The 23203-nt window shown below is 33.8% G+C and overlaps 2 protein-coding genes across 6 annotated transcripts; one reads left to right on the top strand and one right to left on the bottom strand.

Annotated features, from left to right (window-relative positions):
- Window positions 1–5284: 5284 nt before the first annotated feature.
- Window positions 5285–8407, top strand: PUX1 (plant UBX domain-containing protein 1). Of its 4 annotated transcripts, none has more exons than XM_078316345.1 (8): window positions 5285–5441; window positions 5995–6097; window positions 6477–6545; window positions 6656–6729; window positions 7366–7495; window positions 7585–7689; window positions 7790–8009; window positions 8092–8407. In XM_078316345.1, exons 1-7 carry the CDS (start codon window positions 5421–5423, stop codon window positions 7996–7998), a joined length of 711 nt encoding a protein of 236 aa, XP_078172471.1. In that variant the 5' UTR covers window positions 5285–5420; the 3' UTR covers window positions 7999–8009; window positions 8092–8407. The 4 variants fall into 4 exon arrangements, with proteins under 4 accessions (XP_078172471.1, XP_078172470.1, XP_078172469.1 ...); XM_078316343.1 differs by having other exon boundaries at window positions 5286–5441; window positions 5956–6097; XM_078316344.1 differs by having other exon boundaries at window positions 7790–8407.
- A 1435-nt stretch (window positions 8408–9842) lies between these two features.
- LOC144566557 (glucose-6-phosphate 1-dehydrogenase, cytoplasmic isoform-like) lies at window positions 9843–15936 on the bottom strand. 2 transcript variants are annotated; one of them, XM_078316599.1, is made up of 16 exons: window positions 15769–15936; window positions 14372–14606; window positions 13724–13809; window positions 13334–13394; window positions 13068–13251; window positions 12594–12751; window positions 12421–12489; window positions 12283–12341; window positions 12062–12098; window positions 11884–11955; window positions 11152–11299; window positions 10920–11015; window positions 10759–10829; window positions 10550–10665; window positions 10362–10407; window positions 9843–10200 (listed from the first exon to the last, which is right to left on the bottom strand). In XM_078316599.1, exons 2-16 carry the CDS (start codon window positions 14564–14566, stop codon window positions 10033–10035), a joined length of 1566 nt encoding a protein of 521 aa, XP_078172725.1. In that variant the 5' UTR covers window positions 14567–14606; window positions 15769–15936; the 3' UTR covers window positions 9843–10032. The 2 variants fall into 2 exon arrangements, with proteins under 2 accessions (XP_078172725.1, XP_078172726.1); XM_078316600.1 differs by having other exon boundaries at window positions 15682–15801.
- Between the last annotated feature and the right edge of the window lie 7267 nt (window positions 15937–23203).

Genomic DNA, 23203 nt, shown 5'->3' with positions numbered 1-23203 from the left:
TTCTGAGTTAATGCAGAGGATACGGATTCTAGAATACCCACTGCGTCTCTGTTATTTTATATTTTGGAACATCATTGTTTTTTTTGTACAAATAGAAAGAGAAACTAAATATATTAGTGGAGATATTAATCTTTGAGCGAGACTATGATAATATGTATATTATGGATTGACTCGTAGTATGAATCTATATTTTTATTTCTAAAGTTTAAATGATGAATCTGAACTGTTAAACATAATCTTCATATTAAAATATATTTGTAGACCAAATTTAATATTTTAGATAAGTAGAAAGTTGTGGCTTTTGAATTGTCCAATAATTTCAAATCAAGTGATTTTCTACCTATTTGAAAAAAAAAAATTTCTTTTTTACATATAAATTTTGATTTGCTCGTACATTTTCATATAAAGATTACATTGATGATTGAGATCGATTGTTTGAATTTTAGAAACGAAGATAGAAATTCATAGCGTGTGTATTATGTAATGCGCATATTACCATAGCCTCACTTTTAATATTTTATCTAACTGGACAAACATGTAAATAAAAAAAAGTATGGGACCTTATCCAGTACCAGTGTTTTAATATTAAGTTTATATGTGGTATGCAGAAAGCCACCGCATATCGCATATGCGGATTTTAAATGAAAATTCATGTATATATAAACAAATATACATTAATATGGGGTATAAACCAATGTTAATATACTCTAAACCGGTATTTTTATTATTATTAATATACTCTAAACCGATAATATGTGGTATAAATCACTGTTAATATACTATAAACCGATATTTTTATCACTGTTTTTTTAATGGGTATTTTTATCACTGTTAATATACTCTAACCCTGTAATATGCTCTGAACTGCATATTCGGACCGAATATAGATTTTCTATTCGGATTCAAAATTTATATGATTTGTTCAGGTTCCCTGGAACAGATATTGGTTCATTCGATCTTGGTTTCCATAACATATACAATCATCTATCTCTTTTAAGCAAGATAGATGCTATGAACAAAACAGATTATGGAGAAAGATCTACGGTCGAACACTCCATTTAAATTACTCACGTTCAAAAGATCTCCCATTTAAAGAAAGAGGAGGGTTCAAATGCACCCAAATGCACCATATCTTTCAAATTATTTTTCTCCGTTTTCAAAGTCCGAATAGTCAATCCGAACCGTTAGATGCGATCTACATATTAAGATGTGCTTGGAGACCAAATTTTACATTTTTTTGAATTTTTTTACTATTTATTAAGCCACTTTGAAAATCGCTGATTTTACATTTTCTGGACCATTGGATCAGCGATTTTCAAAGTGGCTTAATAAATAGTTAAAAAATTCCAAAAAATGTAAAATTTGGTCTCCAAGCACATCTTAATATGTAGATCGCATCTAACGGTTCGGATTGACTCTTCAGACATTGAAAACGGAGAAAAAGGATAGGGTGCATTTTGGTGCACAAAAATTTGGGTGCATTTGAACCCTCCTCTTAAAGAAAATGACCCATATTTTTCATGGAATCAGATCACATGCTCCTTTGTGGACAGAAAATTTCTACCTCTAAAGTCACTGACAGATAAGTCCAGAGTGAGTTTTGTCATATAAATATTAGATATAATTTTGCTTCAAAATTCACCTCAAATCCACCTGTGAGTGATTTTAAGGACATAAATTTCCTCCCACAAAAAGGAAAGAGATTCATGTTGGTCCGAAGGCACTTAGAGAGGGGGGGGGGGGGGTGAATAGGTCTTTTATATTTTTGGTCTAAGTAATAATATTCTAACGTGTCTATAAGTTATTCTTGGCGGAAACTAGAATAACTTTGTTCTAAACTAAATGTAAAATAAGTAAAGTATATAGTAGAGTTTAGAGACACTTGACACGAGAGTTGTTTACAAAGTTCGGCACTAACGCCTACGTCTCCGGGGCTCGCGACCTTCTAGATGGCGAGCCTTTCTTTACCCAATGGGAAATGAGTACAAGGTGGAACCGGTGACCCCTTACAATTCTTCTGGGAAGTCACACAACCCTAACAACACAATCCGAGTTGCAAGGACTTCAAGGATTGCAAGGTGAGCACAAAGCTCGAAGTAGTAAATGATTTGATCACGCATGATCACTCTAGGAGTTGGTTGATTGATTGAATGCGTTTGAGATTGATTATGTATATTGAAGTTGTAGTGCACAAGCAACAACGGCTTTCTCTAGATCTGTAAATACGAAATATTGAAGTTTGAGGCAGCTAGAGTGATACTTCAGACCTTGGTATAGTTTCTATTTATAGAGAGTTGATAAAAATGAAGTAAGTGGTGTTGACTGTTGTAACGGTACAGGGGATCGTCACAATGGTAGGTCAATCGGAGTGGTTTAGAGTGTAACGGTGGTCACTGTTGATCACGGTAGATGACCGTAACAACGGTTCCCACCACGAAAATCCTTAAGAAGAGTTAGCGTTCGGTGATGCTAAAACTATTTTAAGCGTCACATAATTTGTACAGGATTTATTTATTCCGTTATCACGGTCAGTGGACCGTGACAACGGTAGGCCTCACTTAGATCAATCTCAAGTTTATTTTACCAATCTTACATATACGTTATCCTTAATCTTGAGTTAATGCTTTAGCTATCCAGTGTCCTGTGCCTTCATGATCACATCCATGATGTTGTATTGCAGTGTATTAATTCATCCTTGATGTGTAATTACTAGTCCTTCACTTGTCATAAATCTGCACAGATACTCAAGAGAAAAACTGTAAAATACAATTATATATGTTTTGCAAATCTAGTTAAACAGATAAGTCAAGGGCTCCCAAAAGCCAACAATTTGATTCCCACTTTATAACCTCCAATAGAATCCATGCTTTGACTTTATAATCATATTTGATCTTCATAAAAAAAGAATTAGCTTCAATTCTGACTGTAACCTGTTTGTAGTCTCTTATAACTGTTGTTGCTCGTGGCTCCCAAATTAATTGTCCTCTATTTATTTTCAATATCTTTTGTATTTCTACATTATTTTCTGTAATGCGAATTTAAAATTTTATACAATTAATTATTATTCACGTTTGATTTCCATAACTTAAAAACCTGACTATGCTTTTATTGTTGCAACATATTTAGATTCATGTTAATATGAGGATATTTTTTTTGTCTATAGAAAATAATAAAAAAGCGAAAAAAATAAAATAAAAAGAGTACATGTGATTCTTCATCACAAGAAAGATCGATAGGATAAACCGATCCAAAAATATACAATGTTAGGATCGGAAGACACCGATCCTAACCCAGTTCTATTTTTTGTTTTTAATTTTCTCCATCAAATACTCTTTTAAGAAAATAGATAAAATATTTTTGAATTTATATATAATATAAAAAATTCCATCTATATTCTTAAAAAAAATTTATATTTCAATAAAGAAAATCAAAAACAAAAAGAGAACTGGGTTAGAATCAGTGTCTCCCCTACCGATTCTAACACTGGGTATTTTTTTTATCGGTTTCTCTCCTACCAATCTTTTTACTCATGAAGAATTACATATATTCTTTCTATTTTTCTCTTCTTCCTTTTTAATATTTTCTATAGACAGAAAATTCTCTAATATGACTCACGTGAAACTTCTCTTTATTTTTTTTCTTGATGCATCCATTAAATTAATGGGTCCACCGATCATTACCCATTAAGTAAATCCATATTCCAGCCATGCCCCTATACAAAACTCTATCAAACAGACCAAAACCTAAAACCCAAAACAGCAATAATAATTGAAGTACTTTGCACGTCAAGCCACAACAATGGGTAAAAAAAAATGGCCTCAACGAAAATGCCATGATTTGTGCTCATCATGGTTCAGCTCAGAAATTTGACGAGGAAGCAAAAGCAGAAAGCAAAATTAATTAGACATCATCTGTGTCTCACCAAATCCATTCAAGCTCTCTATCTCAGTATCTTTTGCCAAATCTGTTGCTTCTTTATATCATAAAAAAAAGCGTCACCTTGGGTACCAGTACCACTTTTGCACGTGGAGCAGCTCAGTCCCATCCAGTTTCACATTCTTCTGTGAATTTAATAGCGTGAAGAACCATGTACTGGGTCAATTATAAGGCAATACATGGACCACTATATGAATTTACAAAGTTTAGTTTACACAGATGATCCTGACAAGATAAATTATCCTCTGGCCACTGGCTGACATGAAAAAAAAAAACAACGATTTGTGGACCACCTACGGAAGTAAAAAGCTGCTCCCACATTTTTATTTTACAAAGAAATTAATAAATGTGGCCGTGAATTAATGAAAAGGAATCTTTGTTACCAAAGGACATTTGGGCCTCAATTTTAATTTGATAAAAAGGTTTTAGTTGACCCAGTTTATTAATTCTGGCCCAATTATATAAAATCACTTTTTCCAACCCAAAACTTTCTTGAATCTCAAGACTCAAGACGCCTCAGATATCAAAGAAATAAGGGCCCATTATAACAAAAAAAAAAGTTTTCAACATTTTTATTATGTATCTTTTTTCAAAGTTCTAAATAGCGTTATATACGCTGTAACATTTAAGGTATGAAAAAAGTATAGCACACCATAGCTAGCTATTTAGAATTATTATACAAAAAAAGCGGTTAATAACGTTAGCTTTTGAAGTCTGAAAAAGCTACATCACAGTTATAGCTAGCTATCTAGAACCCAATTCTTTTTCTTATGGAATTAATAACATCAAATTTACTTTTCTAAATTTAAAATTCCCGGATTCACTCAATCAATTGTCTTTTTAATTGTAAAACTTATTATAAAAAAAAAATCATCTTATCCTTTGTTAAAAAAAATAAAACTTACTATACATTTATAATTTTTTCATTTTATCCTCTATATTAAAAAAATAAAAAATTACCATATATAAGAGAAAGATTTAGTCTTTTGATTAGTCAGTTTGTGAAAACAAATGGTTCACTTACCTATTTGCAATGCATACAAAATTATATTTAGACATCCGCTTGTGTGTGCATCGCAAGAAAAAATACAAATTATTTGTAAACAAATTATTTATCCTCACAAACGTGCCAATTAGAAAATTGAAACTTTTTCTTACACATGTTACATTTTTTTTATTTTTTAATGAAAGGTAAAATAAAAGGTTTATATATAAAAGGTAAGTTTAATAAAGATAATAAATTGAGTGTATGTGAGAATTTTTGAAATTTACGAGGATAAATATGATATTATAAATTTTAGAAGGAAAAGTTGCATAATTTCCACAATTTTGGAGGGTTCCTATAAAATTCTCCTCAAAGATGAAGAGAAGAGTAAATTTTACGGAATAATTGTACCGATTTGAGACTCCAAAAGAAAGGGTTCTTTGCTTGATCTCTGGAGTAACCATCTTGCATCGGCGATTCCACCTCCCTCTTCATTGACATGGATGAGCGGCCAGCTAAGGTCTCCCTCTCCTTCTCCTTCTCCTTCTCCTTCTCCCTTTTCTTTAATTGCTTGTCTTGGTTGCCACTCCGATACTTCAATTTAGTATCTGAGATCTTTTGGTTGTTTGGTTTTTCGAAGTACCTAGTTGTTGTATGAAATTGTTTAATCGGGATTCGGGAGGGGGTTTAAACTTAGTTCAAATCGGTTCAATTCGAACCCTTTTGCAGAATTTGGTGGATTGGTTATTAGGTCAATTAGATTCTTTAATGGGTAATTTTCTCAGGCGGTTTAGTTTTCTGGTCCTCTGGAAACCATCTGGGGCGTTGCTGGAAATGTTAAATTTCGCTCTTCCAAAGAAAAAGTATGAAAGCCAAGTATCTGGTAGAAGGGTAATGCAAAAAAAAATAGTTCGCCGGATCCGATAATTTTGCATGCCTTGCAGAATTTGAAAATAGTTACTTCAAAGTGTTCAATATTTAATTACTGGGTTTAGAAAGTCATGAATTTTTTTTTTCTTTATTTTTGGTTTCAGAAAATGAAAAAGTTCCAATTTCCTCTTGAAATCATACAGGACCAGCTTTCGGCTGTGGCAGAAGAGTTAGGCCATGAGATATGTGTTTTTACTAGCTCATCAGGCTCCGCGGGACCCAGTGGATTGCCTATTTCTACTGAAGGTAAATCTTATGTATATCGCAAGCAAAGTGTAAATAAAATATCTCCTAAGTTCATTGTTGTGCATTTATCAGTAAGGTTTTTTATTTTTAGACCACCTATTTAACTATCTGCAAATAGTATTTATTTTTGTATTGCACTTAATTTCACCATTTTTTGGGATGGTTGTGAAAATAACCCACAGGCCAACACAAACATGATGTCATGTCTAACTTAATTAAATTATTCTCAACCAAGTTTATTCGGGACAAGTTTGGTTGAAATTAGTAGCCAACAGTATAGACATGACATCAACATGCCGAGCGTAGTTTAGAGAAGGGAAAAACACTATACACATTAAATAATTTTAGAGGTGATTTATGAATGTTTGTTTTTGTGCAGATGAACCTGATGATTTTTATGATTTTACTCCCGAGGACTTCTACCGAGTCATGGGTGACAGAATCGGAGGTAATAGTTGTGGTCAATGGTCGATACATTTGTTCAAGAACTTCAATTTGATGACCTCACGACTCGATATTTGTTCAAGAACTTCAATTTCGATTTTCTCTTACTTGCAGCTCAATCTCAAGTGCTCAAAACACGTAAGCTTAGGGAAGCAGAAGCAGCTGCTAGGAGGGCAAGAATTACAAAGGTACTTCACTTTATAGCCGTACATATTATATTTACTTATATCTTTGTTTCATTATCATTAAAAGGGTACAAACCTTCAATTTATCCTTGTTCATCCAGACTATTAGCCTCTCGTAAGTATCTATATGGTGTGGTACAGCTGGTATATCTTGTTTGTAAAGGTGACTGATAATCACAAACCACAAAACAAAAACTCCATCGATAACAACTAAATTACAGGAGCAGCTGGTATACAAGTTTAATTATAGAACTCCAATAAAATAAATTGTTAGATGAGAACTTGTCATATTTTTACACACATATGAAGTTGCGGCATTTGGATTCATTTTGATGGGCAAAACACCTCAAGAAAAACATATCGCACAGAAACTGTGCACAAACCTGATGATGCCCATGAAATCAATATAATAATGCTGCAATTTTCTTGCATGTGGAGAGTGAAATAGGTCATCTGTAGTGGTTTCACTTTTCTATTTGAGTTTCAAAGATTTTATTAGTAAGGTTTTAAAATATGGAGGCATTGGCAAAATTATTAGGAAGCTTTTGTAGTGGTTTCACTTCATGCTCTAATATTTCTTGGAGATATTGGCAAACTTATTGATTTATACTAATTTAGAACCCCGTACTGTTTCTGCAGGCTGTCATAAGAGTACGATTCCCTGACAGTTATATTCTCGAGGCTAATTTTAAACCGTCTGAGAAAATTCAAGATCTTGTTGATCTTCTCTTGAAAGTAATCGCTCGACCTGACATCCCTTTCTATTTGTGTAAGCCTCCTAAAGTGTTGTTAACATATTTTAGTAATTTTCAAGAACATCTACGTAGAATTTTATTAATAATTTACGTGTGGTTTTAGATACAACGCCTCCAAAAGAGAGAATAAAGGACACTTCAAAGGATTTCTACTCTGCCGGCTTTGCCCCTGGGGCTATTGTGTACTTCTCTTATGACCTGCCTAATGGTAAAAATTCACCTTCTTTACTATAATTCTCTCTAAAAGTTAGGTAAAAAAACCGGGCATTTTGAGTTTTGCAGTAATTTGTTTTAATTGTCTGATGTAGATTCAGAACTAAATACTGAAGAAACAAAAGCAGGCCCTTATCTCCGTGAAGAGATCCGAGCTTTGAATGGCATAGAGCCAATACCAAAAATGGTGGAGAGCATGGTGCCCGAACCAGTACCTACCACTGTACCGACTACTGCTATGGTTGATCCTAACCCTAGGCCAGCAGCGAAGAAATCGACCAAGCCGAAATGGCTTAAACTGTGATTTTGTCACAGGTAACTCTCACTGCATTTCATTTATATATCATCTTGTGATTTTTAACATGGTCCTCTCAGAACCTTGCGATCTATATTTCAGCCTTCCATGCTGATATGCCCACAGATTTCTCCCGCAACACAAGATCTTGATAGATTTTAGAAGGCCAGTAAAAGGAGGTGGCCTCGTGTGATCTCTTTACTATATGCTTAGGTGCTGTACTTTAATGTAGAAGGCTGTCTTTTATTGTTTCTCTTCACCTCAAAAGAAAGTTTTTTCTTTGGTTCTCCTTTACATTGTCTTATGCATAAGTGGCATCTTCTGGTTAGTTTATTTGGTTATGCCTATGAAGCAGTCTTCATACTTTCTAGAATGTTGTTCTGGTTTTCAATAGTCACGATGGAATAAATGCTGTTTACTTGCAATATAAGTTGTGTTGCTCGTTTTGTTCACCTCATGTCTAGTTTTGTGGGATGTATAATAGATACCTGATGAGATTCAAACCATCCAAGTTCATCAATAGGCCTAGATTTCATGAGCCTCTCTCTTAGTGCAGCTTTTTGGTGATGCAAATAATAATCATTTCACATGGGTCCAAATGGCACTGAGATGTCTTTTGTTTGGGTAACATTAGACTGTGCAGAGCAAAAGTAGCCAAAACTCAGAGAGATAACTAGCAGTATCAGTCTGCTTTCTGAAAGATTGCAATTCAGTATCAGTCTGATAAAAGCTTAAAACTCAGAGAAATCAAGTTACGAAGTTTTTTATTTGTGTAATTTGGGTATTTGAGGACCTGAACTAAAATTGATCTTATAAATTCCCATTAAAACTTTGATTTGCATTCACTCCTACGAAATGCAAGGATTCTGGTAAACTTATTCAAGAGCTTCGGGATGCACAATATAGATATGGCTGTGATCCATTATTAACCCTGAATTGCTTCTTTTTTAAAAAAAAAAAAATAATAATTGCCATGCAAATCGTGAACACATGGAATTATGTATAGATTATTGAAGTGCGTTATTTAATAGCATGGGACATGTTGATATCGATAACTCAATTCATTATTTTGTAAATTGGTAAATTAGCAACTCCTAAAGGTCTTTTTCAAAACTCAATTTAGGCAAATGAATTAAAGGAATTTGTAAATTTGATAATACAGAAGTTGGTGCTGATTTTTATACATATCCAAAACAGTAAAAACAAAACATGAGAAACTAGCTATGAACCACATGCCTACTAGAACTTGGAAAACCTATCCATGAGCTAAAATTACAAAAACAGTGAGGCTTTATCTTTAATGGTATTATACTACTTAAGAGCCAGTGTTGATCTAGTGGCAAAGGCAATATCCTCTCAAAAGGTTACGAGTACAAAATCCCAAAAACCGGATAAGAGTATAATAATAAAGATGTAAATTTTGAAGGCTTGACCTCATCTTTTATTCAAAAAGAAAAAAAAAATTGCTTAGTTTAGTTTTGTGTCAAAACATACTTATTTGGATAACACGTGGCAGAGCTTGAGCTTAATAGATAGAAGTTGAAACATAATCTTCTCCAACTGATGTAAACTGAGTTTGAAAAGGCCGAAATAGTAATTTACTAATTTTATAATTAATTTTTTTATAAAATTCCTCAAACACTTGATAAAATATAACCGTTTCATAAAATCTTGAGAGGATTTTAAGACCCAGGATAGATACTAAGTTCTTGCTCCTTGCAGCGTTAAATATTACAGTTGGCTTCTTAAGTATTCATGACTAGACAAGTACCTAAATTGCTTAAACTAAAACTATTGACGATGTGGCATTTTGTTCGGCGAGCAATATATAAATCACCACCAGGTCCATAGTGTAAAATGATCAAACCTTATTCATCCATCATATTATTAAATTAGTTGTTCTGATACAATGCAAAGGCTCTTATTATTTTAAATAAACCACGCACAAGCACTAGTACAAAAATACAAGCAACTAAACACTCAAAAAGCATCCGCATATCAAAAGCACCCTCTCTTCTCGCCTGCGCATTTCTTGAGATTAAATTAAAGAGTAGGAGGGATCCAAATGTAACCATGGGTTTGCACATATCCTGTCTTAGCTGCCAACTCATCAGCCTCATGCGGACCCCGACTGCCAGGTTTGTACGGCACCGGTTTCTTTTTTCCATCATCAATATCATGTAATAGGGGAGTAAATATTTCCCAGGCAGCCTGAAATATGATTGTAACAATCATAAAACAGCAGGATAAAATTGAATAGAAAAAAATTATCAGTCCGTATAGGCTGTTTGTAGACTGGATCCACATACACACAAAAAAAAGCAAAAACAAAAGAGGAAAGAGGTAATGTGAAAAAGAGTTGTGAAACAAACCCTGAGTTCATCTCGGCGGACAAAATGTTGTTGATCTCCCCTTATCCTGTAAAACAAAAGAATGAGATGTAATACTCTGAATTTGTGGGATGGCTTACATCAGTAAGTGGCAGTGACGGATCAGTGTGTGTTTGTGTGCGGCTGCCTGTTAGAGTGAGTTGAGTGGATGAGAGAGAGAGAGGACTTACGTATCTAGGATCAAGCGTTCATATGCTTCAGGAATTGCTACATCTTGGTAACGTTGGCCATAAGATAAATCAAGCTCGCTCTGTATGGTCGACATATCTAATCCTGGTTTCTTCACCTGCAATAATATAAGAAAAGATTTTTGTAACACCCAATACGAGAAACAAAAGCAAACATAAAACCAATATTGTTATTTTGGTGATATGCATACTGTCAATTTCATGTACATGGCCTCTTTTGGTTGCAAGCGTATAACAAACTCATTCCTCCCTTGCTTCTTGCCTTCAATAAATAAGATAAAATACAAATTAGGGAGCAATAAAATAGATATTGGTTAATAAGTCACACATAATTGATAAAAGTTTAAAGTACATCTAAATATATCTCCTGGCACATCCTTGAACTGAACACGGATTTCTGCTTTCTTCGAGCTCAGTGCTTTTCCTGCCTTCATTATGAATGGAACACCTAAAACATGTATAACAAAGAAAAATTAAGAGTTGATAATTAGCCTCTGAGGCCTTTTTCAGTGAAAACAAAATCTATCAGCTACCAAAGATTTTTTGTTTTCAAAAAGACCAAGTTGCCCTTGGTCCTAACATACCTTCCCATCTTTCATTATGTATCCAGAGTACTATGGTTGCAAAGGTAGGGGTATTTGAGTCTTTTGAAACAGTTGGGTCATCTTTGTAGCCTTCATATTGTCCAAGTACCACCTCATTATTATTTATTGGCAGCACTGATTGCAACACCTGCACGCAGAAAAAAACAATAATAAAATACATGTGTGCCAGAGAAGATGAGAATTCCAGGAAAGACAAACATCAAATTTTGTTTTTCAATGAAAGATCTATTTATGTTTATAACTTAATATGTTCCTTTTGCAAAGATAAAGGATGGAGTGTTAACCCTTATGATATTTTGGTATATGCAATGAAGCAACCATTTCTAAATGAACAAGGTATTCTAACAGCACGTTCTTTCTCTGGAATTATGCAGCTTGCCTATACCATTATTCTTGCACTGTTGCACATAGTCATTTCTGCTTTTACTTGTATTTTCTTTATTCACAAGTGATTAGTTTAAAAGTATGGAGAATGAAACAAACAATAAATGGAAGTAGGAATACAAGGGGAGTGTTTTCAAATCACATAGGACTATAGGAGAACTGAGTTAATGAGAGAAAATCACCTTCCCTGGTACCAAATGAGATAGTGCTATTTTTTTAATATGTACTTGGTGCTTGTACACATATACACAAATTGTGCAAGTGTTGATAAACAGTCATGCTTTTTTGTAAAAGTACATAACATATTTAATATATATACTTCAGTACCTTAACTTTTTCATCTCTGATGTGCTCTGGTCTAAGAGAGACCGGCTTCTCCATAGCAACTAAGCAAAGAACCTTACAAAAAAAAAGAAACAATATTCCGTTAGGTTAGATCTTCTAATTAAATGAAGTTTTTCTAAAAGTAAAAAGAAAAAAAGAAGCAAGGACACAGTAGGTATACCTGGAGTAAATGATTTTGAATAATATCACGAATAATTCTGTAAGATAAGAAAAACAACCAAAATTAGTACTTTCTGAATAGCTGTTTACATAATTCAAGTACTTATTTGAACATCACAAGAAAAGGTGTAATCCCATTCAGGACATGTACCAAACAAGTACCTGCATATACCAGTCAATCCTGTCAGTAAAACTAATTACAATAAGAACCAAAATACTTGCCCATATTCGTCAAAATACCCACCACGTCCTTCAGTTCCGAAATCTTCCCTAAATACAATCTGAGAAAAAAAAATTCAGCAAACTTAGATACGAAAAAGTTATACTAGCGACAGATGGTGCTAATTTACAATTTTGTACCTGTATATTATCAATGTTATCACGATTCCAGAGGGGAAGAAAGAAGCGATTGGCAAACCGAAGCACCAGCTGTACAGTCCCAAGAAAAAAATTAGAATGCAAGTTCCAAGGTGAAAAAGGCCAACATATAATTTTGAATCTTTCAAAAATTAAACAATTGTTTTGATTGCTACCAAGTTTTGGACAAGTTCTTTTCCCAAATAATGGTCGATTCTATAAAGTTGCGGCTCATCAAAAAGCTCCCCAAGCTGTGCACTGAGTTCTTCAGCTGATGCCAAATCTTTGCCAAATGGTTTCTCTACGACTATCCTAGTCCACCCAGTAGGTACAGCTACAAACAAGTAATCAATTAATTAATCTCCAGAAGTACACATTTGAGAGACGAAAATAAAGGAAGTAGGTAACAGCAAAGGATTATAAACATTGATCTTTGATAAGACCAGGAGCCCACTACTGAGGTATGCTGGTAACTTAACAACTTCAAACTGTACAAGCTGGCTTGGTACCAAGATATAGGGACAATATAACATTTCTGAATTGTGCCATATGGTAGGGTACCAAACTAGTTCTAAGTGATACAGATCTTATGGGATGATATGAGGCAAACCTGCACTAATTGGCATTATAGCAACAACAACATAAACTACCTTGATTCATGCAGTAACTTTTGATCATTTTACAAACTGAAGGGTAAACAGAAGGAGGCAATGCCAGGTAAAAGAGCCTTCTTGAACTTCCATAACTGTTCTTTGCTAGTTCATGCTCTGATATTTCCTTGTTTAAAGAGAGAAATCCTTCTGCGCTGTCATAACCACCACTCACATATTTGATCTGGGAAAATAAAGAGAAATAAATAGAAGGGAAGTCGTAAGCTACTGGTATTGTGAATCAACCACTTTGACAACTTTCGTACATGTTTCAAGAAGTCGGAAAGGATCTCCGAGTCCTCACTTGAGGATCCTTTGCTGAGATATCTGTAAATGAAAATACGAGTGATAAATTAATACAACAAACAAAAGGTATGTCATGTTTATTCAAAAGTCACAAATTATCCCTCAGCCACAACTTATCCTCACAAGTGTAAGCGCAGAGGGTTTTTTGAGGTATTCTGAAAGAAACTTGAAGAGGGGCATATTTACTTTTACACAGTTTCGCAAGGGCATTGAGATCTTACTCATCTGCACTAAATATGTATAATAATTTGATGCCATGTAGGAGAATAGTTATTCTTCAAAAATGTAATTCTGATTGGCATGTATCAGTGAAGGATCTGGTTTTTACTATAACAACATATTAGGCTTACCCACGGATGCGCTCCCTTAGGTCATCATCAGAGAGTTTTGTTCTTGCGTACCCAAAGATGTGCACCTCGTCGGATTTTAAAAATCCCTGAAAGAGAAGTAGTTGATTGTGCTCACAATTAAAGAAACCTATTGACTTGATATTGCTTTGAAAACCCTTTTTGATGAATTAGCATTTTGTGCCCGGAGAATTTTTTTTTTTTGTATCACTTCATTTGAAATGAACTCTCTACTACATTTTGTTCGAGACAGAAATTTGCTTAAACGATTGAGATGGTGTCATGGGCATCAAGCTTGTACAGGTGGGGTACTTTAATAGCTTATCATGGCTACACACATAATAGTAAACCAAAGTATTAGTTATGTAAATATATTATAAAATATGCAATAATACATATTGAAATTATTTAGTTAATCACTATATACACATCAATACAACATTGTTTGTACCATATTTGTAAACTTTATTGGGGTTACTTGATAACTGGATTTATTCTGTTCAGTTCATAAATATTTAAGTTCCATCTTAATTAGCAGCTTTGCAACCTGTATAAAAGTTCGGTTGCATGATTTTAGTATGGTTTGAACATAATCTGACCTGACTTTTACCTCTGTATAAATTCATCTTTACAGTCTATCATAGGGCATACCTGTCTGAAAAGATTGAAGAGAGCCGGGAAGGTTTTCTTTTTGGCCAAGTCACCTGAGGCACCAAGCACGATTAGCGAGAGATAGCCCATCTCAGTACTTGTGATGGAATCAATCACGTCTTTTTCATCGATGAAGGAATCATTGCGAAAGGTGTTCCTTCTGGAGGAAGGAGATGATCCAGTTGATAACGACATTCGCACAGATTGGGATTAGTTTGGTAAAAGTATCAGAAACCTGCATTTGGTACAAATTGGAGTTAATTTTGGTTTTTTATGATATGGTACATTGTAGTGTGTGCTTATAGATTGGGGTTTGTTCTTTTTTTCTTTGGACTTATTTCGGCTGCCTCGAGTTTCAGCATAAAAAGAGCCAAGAGTATACTTCATCAAGAGGAAAAATTTAACTCAGAGAAAAGCAGAATTACACAAATTACAAAACAATGATTAAGATAACATTTTTAAAAGCAACCAGAGAACATGGTACAACTGTACCAGCAATATTGTTAGCTTTCTGGAGAATACTGTATGAAATTAGCTGGGGGGTATCAAAATTTTCTTGGTTAGCTTGATTGACTAGGCTGTTTGCATACTTGGTCCAAAGATAATAAAAAAAAGATTTGATTGGTCAGTTTCTTAGAAAAATAATCAATTCAAACTAAGAAATCCCTTAAACAGTACAGGTTATAAAATTAATTATTTGGAAAGACATGAACTTTGCTATGACCAAACTGAAAGGCATATTATTACTTCTGAAACCTTCAAAGAATTAAGATCGTATAGATCAATAAAAAATTGTATTGGAGAAACCAAACTGTGAAAGGGTCTCAAACCAAACCCCAAACTGTGAAAACATGCGCAAATCCCAAGAGACACATGCAATTCATTAAATAGAACTATAGAAGCTACATGACAAATCTGAAAGAACCTCAACCAAGTACTGCTATCAAATTCAACAGCTCGAGATCAATAAAAACAAGAGTCCAAGGAAATCCCAAATTTTGCGAGATTTACTACAAACATCATTATCGAGGATTCCAAATCTTGAAATTGACCGTCAATTTATCAAATCCTTGAGATTTCTCCGAGGATTGAATGCAAAAAGGACTCTTTCTACGAGCTTGAAATGGCAACGTGTAATCAAAGAGATCAAAAGTGGTTTCTGACTTTCTGCTGAAAGGATCTGCATCAGTAGTTGGTATACATGCAAATCGGGTATTTGCTAAAAAACAGGGGACATAAAGGAGCTTCCTAACACAGCAGAAAGCTTAGAATTTTTTTTAAGAAAGGCCAAAAGAAATCAACATGCGCACCTCGAAATTGGTAATTTATCCAAAAATAGCGTCAAAAAAATTGAATATGGAGGTAGTGTGTGTACGGACAGGGGACAAAAAGCGAACCTGTGTAAACAGCCTGAGTTGCTCTAGGGAGAAAACGAAATGGTTACATTCAATTGCAAATCGAAGCTTTCCTACTGGTTTTATGCTAATTGGAAGAGAGAATTTAACCACTGAACCGTCACCTACCCCCTCTCTCTCTCTGTCCCAATCGCTGTTGTCTGTTTCACCAGCATGTTAAAAACTTAAAACCCCCTCGAAATAGTACTTTTTACTTTTCATCACGAAAACGCCAAGTAAAAGTATAATTTCATAAATTGGAAAAGATCTAAGGTCTTTCCGGAAATCCTAATATTCCCGGGAACTGGAAGCAATTGGAAAAGGGTTATGTGCAGATATGTCGGATTTTTTTATTGATCTGGTAACTGCGCCTGGAACGTGGGAGGAACTAGGGGTTAATATCTCAGAATGGGGCCCGCTGTCAGTATTTTGTACGAGATTAGTTTGAACGGATATGGGATAAATCTTTCAGATGGAAGATTAGTGAATGGGTTTGGTAGCGCTTCTCGCTTTCGTGCTTTCGTTACTGTTCAGCATTGACTCGTCGGTAGGATTTTCTGTGCACATGACTGAGGTGTCAGATCTGTATGAGCCTGCAGTGAAATAATGATGTAGCTTATGCCTTATGGGAAGCATACTGACAATTGAATAATTCGAATTCAGTTCGGCTGGGTTAAAAATTCGTGATTAAAAAATAATTCTGATATAATTTAGAAATGACTCAAAATTATATAAATTAGAGATCTCAGACCCACAAGGGAACACAAAAAAAAAATGTTATGGAAAAAGTTCGGCAAAAATTTGTAAATTTCACAAATTATTAGCGAATAATTCAATCAAAGTTCGATTAACCGAATAATTCGGCGTTCAGTTTGCCATCACTAAAAAACGAATTATTTGCGAATAATTCGCGAATCTTGTGACTATGATGGAAAGTCTTTCTGCAAAACTTTAATAACTCAAGATTTAAAACTTAAAAGTCAAAATAAAACCGTTAGATGTGATCTATGTTATTTTCTCTACGTGCTCATAAAAAATTATCACATTTCAATTTTGTTTTTATGTGAATCAATAAGTTCAAAAATCAACGTCTAGAAATTATTCAAATTAGTGCATTTTTTACAAGCTCTTGATGACAATCAAAATAAAATTGAAATGTCATAATTTTTTACATGTGCATAGATAAAATGATGTAGATCATATCCAACGATTTTATTTTGATTTTTAAGTTTTAAATTTTGAATTATTAAAGTTTTAAAAAATGGAGGCATGGTGGAAGCACAAAAAATGGAGGCATTTGAACCCTCCTCATATATATATATATATATATATAAAGAGATAGGCTAATGTGCTTTCGGTAGCATATGGGCCGAAATACACACGGTCCAAATTTGAAATTTCAAAATTCAAAAAGTCGATCTGAACCGTTCATCTTGTTCTCCATATTAATATGTGCTCGGAGACCAAATTTTACATTTTTCTGAATTTTTTTACTATTTATTAAGCCACTTTGAAAATTATTGATCCAACGGTGGCTTAACAAAACAGTAAAACCGTTGGATTAGCGATTTTCAAAATGGCTTAATAAATAGTAAAAAAATTCAGAAAAATGTAAAATTTGGTCTCCAAGCACATTAATATGGAGAACAAGATGAACGGTTCAGATCGACTTTTTGAATTTTGAAATTTTAAATTTGGACCGTGTGTATTTCGGCCCATATGCTACCGAAAGCACATTAGCCTATCTATATATATATATATATATATATATATATAGAGAGAGAGAGAGAGAGAGAGAGAGAGAGAGTAAGGCTTGGGTGCTATGAATAGCATAGAGGGCTACAGTGCTACGGCTTAATATTTGAGTTTTCAAAATCCTAACAGTTGATCCAAACCGTTCATCTTGTTCTCCATATTAATATGTGTTTGGAGACCAAATTTTTACTATTTTTTTAGCTAGGTAGAAAATCACTTTAGATATTTGATTTTCTACCTATCTAAAAAAATAGTAAAAAAATTTCAAAAAATGTAAAATTTGGCCTCCAAACACATATTAATATGGAGAACAAGATGAACGGTTCGGATCAACTATTTGGATTTTGAAAACTCGAATATTGAGCCGTAACACCGTAGTCCTCTATGCTATCCATAGCACCCAAGCCTTACTCTATATATATATATATATATAGAATTAGGCTGGGGTGCTATGGATAGCATAGTGGCATCTATGCTACGGCTCAATATTCGAGTTTTCAAAATCCAAATGGTCGATCCGAACCGTTCATCTTATTCTCCATATTAATATCTAGTTGGAGACCAAATTTTACATTTTTCTGAATTTTTTTACTATTTATTAAGTATTTTACAAAATTGTTGATCCAACGGTGGCTGCACAAAACAGTAAAACCGTTGGATTAGCGATTAGCAAAATACTGATTCCTTTAGTATCCTAAAAGATGATTAAAATAATCTCATTGAACTTCTTTTTGCTCAGATCTTAATTCACTGTTCATTCCTTAAGGCACTTTCTCTCTCCTTTTAGCTTCCTTTAGCTATCTTAATTACATGCTTCTTCCTTTAACTTATCGAACATCCCCTCCTTAATACGTATTAATATTTAATCTCTCGTGTGTTACCAACAGCTCCAAAGACTAAAGTCTTGAGATTTTTTTTTCGGCTTCTAAAATTTTGACAGTTTGGATATTTTAACTTCTGCCCCGATAAAAGTTAAACCTTTTATTAAAAGTATTTTTACTTTTGTTAGCTTGCATGCATGTGTAATTATTTGAAACTTTATTTTGAAAGTGGTAATAATTTGAAAATCAAGAAGAATGTTTTATTAATGTCTCTGGCATAGAAATAATAAAAAAAAATATATCTAAAAATGCATTATGTTTATTGAAGTTTAATTGATCTTTTTTTAGGATGTATTAGGCTGCTAGCCCTTCTATTTCATCGCACATAGTCTATAAAACTGTCACACCCCAAACAACTGACCACGTATTTTTACGTAAGGTGTATTTGCATCACATACATTATCAATAACAAAATCAAACAAGCCACTTAATTGAATATCAAAACGAGTTTATAACATAGAAGTGATCATAACAGGCATGACTAGTAAACCAACTACTGTCATACCTGATTAATGTATCAATTTTTCAAGTACAAAAGTAAAAACAAATAGTGACTATTTGTATTCTTCTGCTTGACCCCACTCGCGATCTTGCTCTAGCCCTTCTTCTTCATTACTTAGAACACACATAAAAGTGGAACGGGTGAGAGATCGAACATTCTCTCAGTGCAGGATTTAGTTCCAGCCCAAAGTTTATAAAACTTTTACTTTTTTTTCTCACAAACATGAAAATAAATATAATGCGTATGTCTTTTCTGAATGCAATGCATCTTTTATCATTACTTCTACTTTCATATACTTTCACATTCAAACCTGCCTATCCAATGGAAAATTCATCCAATATTGGAAGGCCGCCAATACATCCAATATTGAAAAATGAATATATTAAAATTAACTTAAAAACTCACACATTTGACCGCTTGACTTGATATCAAATAAACTCAAAAACTTATAAATTTTACATGTAAACGCACAACTAATGAAGTAGATCGGTTTGAACGGTTTGGATTTACCATTTGAACTCGATTTGATAAGTTTTGGAGTTAGTGTTATATAGACTGAAATGACACTGATATTATATTAGCCATACTCGTCAATAGATGTTATACTATTTTGGGTTGTTATATACAACTAATATTCTTTTTGGGTCTCCTTGAATTTTGAGGTGTTATATTATTTTGAACTCTTATATACAACTATTTTTTATTTTGGGCCCTCTTGAATTTTGGGGTCCAGGGCCATCGTCCTGGGTACCCTGGGCTAGTGCCGGGTCTAGCTATAACATAACTCCTAAACCCTAATTTCTAGGTCATTGTTTCGGTACGTGGATTGCTAATTTCTACGTGCTTTTGTCCGAAGCCAACTCTTTGGACATATCACATTTCTTCGGGTCTCTTTTTACGGTTCTTCCTATGCCAATTTTAGTCGACCATTCTCTCCTTATACCTTCGATACGGCTTATAATTTCATTACACACTGGTGCTTCAGAATGTCTTCATTAGAGATGCTCAAACCATCTCAACTGGTGTTAGAATGTACTTCTGTGACATTATATAAAAAATTATATAAAATATAGTATAAAATAATTTTTAGATATGATATTTAATTTTTTATATTCAAATTATAATTCAGTCATGACTCATGAGTGTCATATTTATACGATGCTATGTATGATGTATCCGCGTTATAGAATCAGTCAATCCGGAACGAAAGGCGCCATATCTCAATTTTTTTTCATATCTTGACTGAATATGAACGAAATCACGGCGCCACATTTCTCAACTGAACATGTAATCAGTGTTAAAATTGCTCTTTTTTTCTCTGTCACGGACGGAAAGCAGCCAGCAAGCAGCACTTCGCGGCCACAGCCCACAGATTTGCTTCCATTTTAATGAAGCAATCGTCATCCAGGATGAAAAGTTCCAATATTTGATTTCTGTTCGAATGCGGCATCAAATATGCAGCCGTCCGTGTTTCAGTGTCAAATATTTGATTTCTCTTTGTAGTTTGTACTCTTGTAGGACAATGCTTTGGTGGGTCGCACGGGGAGACGAGCTTAGAAAATCTAATTGAAGGATTTTTTTTCTTATTTGATGATAATGGACCTTTTTGTTGCTTTTGTCCTGCCGACGGTCATTTTTATTAATACCTTAAAAAAAAAAAATTTAAATATCATCCGATTTCATTTTTTTTTTATAAATATCCCGACTGCCAGGCTCACGGGCAGCCCAAAAATGCCACCAGATCGCACCCCCATGAGCGGTCAACCCTTTTTTTTTTTTTAGAGATCTTAGTATTTGATTTAAATAATTTTGTGAAGAAAAAATTTTCTTGTTTAGAGTGTATGCCAAAAAATAAGACATTTGATATATTTATGAAGTGATGTCGTAACTCTTTATAACTTTGATTTTATTTTTAATTTTTTTTAATTTTTTGGTGAACTTTGATTTTATTTGTCAGTTGGATATCACAGGTCTAAATATAACACTAATTAAGCACTTGATCTTTCATTATTTGGGCGTACATATGAGTGTGTGTATGCTATGATGTATATTTATATCATGCAAGATATGCTAATTTCATTTATTTATTTATTTAGAGCATGATTTATACTTTTAGAAAGTATCTTTGACATTATTTTCCACTTTCATACATTTTATTTCTGAGAAATTCAAAGAGGGGTATTTTGGTCATTTCAGGACTTGTCTGATATTTGAACATGTTCAATTTTGGTTTAGAAGCATATAGAATTGAATTTGGGTTCATTTGGAATTGATTTGAGTCAATTTGGACTTGGAATGAAGAAGTTATGGCGGAAGCGAGCAATTCATTTCAATGTGTGTGTGTGTGTGTGTCAAGAGAAAATGCCATGTTAGATGAAAAAGGAATTACGTCACTAAAGAAGCAATCGTTCTAGACAATCATAATTTTGTTCTATCATTGTTACAAAAATAATTAACACGGTTACTTAAAGCTAAATAAATTCTAGCAATCTCATTTTTATTTTTGAGTGCAGATGATTAAGGCATTAGTTCTCTCATAGAAGAACAGAAGCTAAAGAAGCAATTGTTCTAGACAATTACAATTTCATTCTATTATTGTTAAAAAATAATTAACACGGATACTTAAAGCTAAATGAATTTTAGTAATCTCATTTCTATTTTTGAGTGCAGATGATTAAGACATTAGTTCTCTCACAGAAGAGCAGGAGCTAAAGAAGCAATCGTTCTAGACAATCACAATTTTATTCTATCATTGTTAAAAAAATAATTAATGTTATATTCCTAAATTTTAAAACATGATTTAATTGTTAAATTGATCATTTCGTCTAATTAAAATTTTTATTAGATTAACGAACGCTCAGTTGTATCCGAGTAATATAAAACAAATCTAAAATTTAGAAATATAAATCAAATCATGTACATAAATAAATAATTAAATTCTAACTAAGAGTATAATTATACAAAAAAAAATTTCTTACAATTAAATTATATATTTTCTAAACCTCGTTCATTTAAGAATTTCATAGATCTAATTGAAAATGTAAAAACATACAAATCTTTGTAAGAATAAGTTTTTATATATAAATTACACATTTATTTACATTAGGAATTTTAAAGAGGTGAATTGGTAATTATATGTATATACTACTCGAAATTTAATTTTTCGGATCTTGAAACTGAGAGATAAACGTTCGAATATTTGTACAAATCTAATTGCAAAATTTTACGAAACTTCGATTTGAATCTATAAGAGAAACTGATTTTTAAATCAAGCGATTGAATCAATTAGATTTCAGAATTTTTATACCATTGATCAAGGATCTAGCATGAATCCTGAAGCCATCTCATGCTTTGATCTTGAGATCTAATTAACTTGACCAATTCATAAACAAATTAGAACCTCTATTATTTCTGGAATTGTTTCATCCGTTGGATAAACATCTAGCACGAATTTTGGAATCATTTGATTCATTGATTTGAGTTAATGGGAGAAAGAAATTAACACCATTGTATAAAATTTTCGGATCCACCAACTACACCTTTTTCTCCTCCTTCCTCTGACCGACGGGCCCTTTTCTCCCAAAATTAAAATCCCTCTCCTTCTCCCGTTCAAACACAGGACCCGTGCCCCTCTCTTCTCTTTTACTCCCCTGCGCCCTCTCCTCTCTCTCTGAAATTGGAACCCCACCTCCCCTCACGCTCTCTTCCTTTTCGTCTTGCTGGAGAAGAGAACGAAGAAGACCCCCGCTCCCTCTCTTTTGCCTTGTTTAAAAAGTCTTGGCCATCGTGTGCTTGTCAGGGCTCTGTACTTCCGACGACTCCACTGTCCCTTCGAGCACCTGCTCTCTGAGAGGGTTGACTAAGCCCCTCTTCTTCCTATCCCGGTTATAAATAACCCCTCTAACTCTCTCGTTTTTGTTGTTGCCTCTTTGCCTTGTCTCATGTGTTGAGATTTCTCCATTTTTCCTCTCTTTTTTTGTTTGCCTATGATTGAGTGCTAATTACCCGAATTGTTGATAGTTGCTGTGATTTTTTTTTTTTTTTGTAACCCGGTGCATTATTATCTCTTGGCTGTGATTCGGTGCTAGGAGGTGTTGCTTGCTGTTTTGGATTTTTGCCAGAGGCGAGGCGTTACCCCTTGGAACCGGCCTCTTTCTTGCCCCTCTTTGCAAATTGCTTCTCTCGGGTAAATGTCTAAGCACAACCTTTTTCTTAATTCATTGCTGCGATGCTCGTTAAATCCCTCTCGTGTGATGTTTGTTATGATCTTTATTCAATGAAAGTTTTGCGCGTTGTTGAT

This window comes from Carex rostrata, chromosome 15 (genome assembly GCF_964058835.1).
Source record: "Carex rostrata chromosome 15, lpCarRost1.2, whole genome shotgun sequence".
Lineage (NCBI taxonomy): Eukaryota > Viridiplantae > Streptophyta > Magnoliopsida > Poales > Cyperaceae > Carex > Carex rostrata.
This window is presented reverse-complemented; position numbering and strand designations above follow the sequence as displayed.

Coding starts and splice junctions, on each gene's coding strand:
- LOC144566557 (XM_078316599.1), bottom strand. CDS start 14,566: ATGTCGTTATCAACTGGATCATCTCCTTCCTCCAGAAGGAACACCTTT. Junction 12,342..12,420: donor ATAACATTGATAATATACAG/GTACAAAATTGT, acceptor TTTTTTTCTCAG/ATTGTATTTAGGGAAGATTT. Junction 10,830..10,919: donor GCCAGGAGATATATTTAGAT/GTACTTTAAACT, acceptor TATTTATTGAAG/GCAAGAAGCAAGGGAGGAAT.
- PUX1 (XM_078316343.1), top strand. CDS start 5,421: ATGGATGAGCGGCCAGCTAAG. Junction 6,098..6,476: donor ATTGCCTATTTCTACTGAAG/GTAAATCTTATG, acceptor GTTTTTGTGCAG/ATGAACCTGATGATTTTTAT. Junction 7,690..7,789: donor CTCTTATGACCTGCCTAATG/GTAAAAATTCAC, acceptor TGTCTGATGTAG/ATTCAGAACTAAATACTGAA.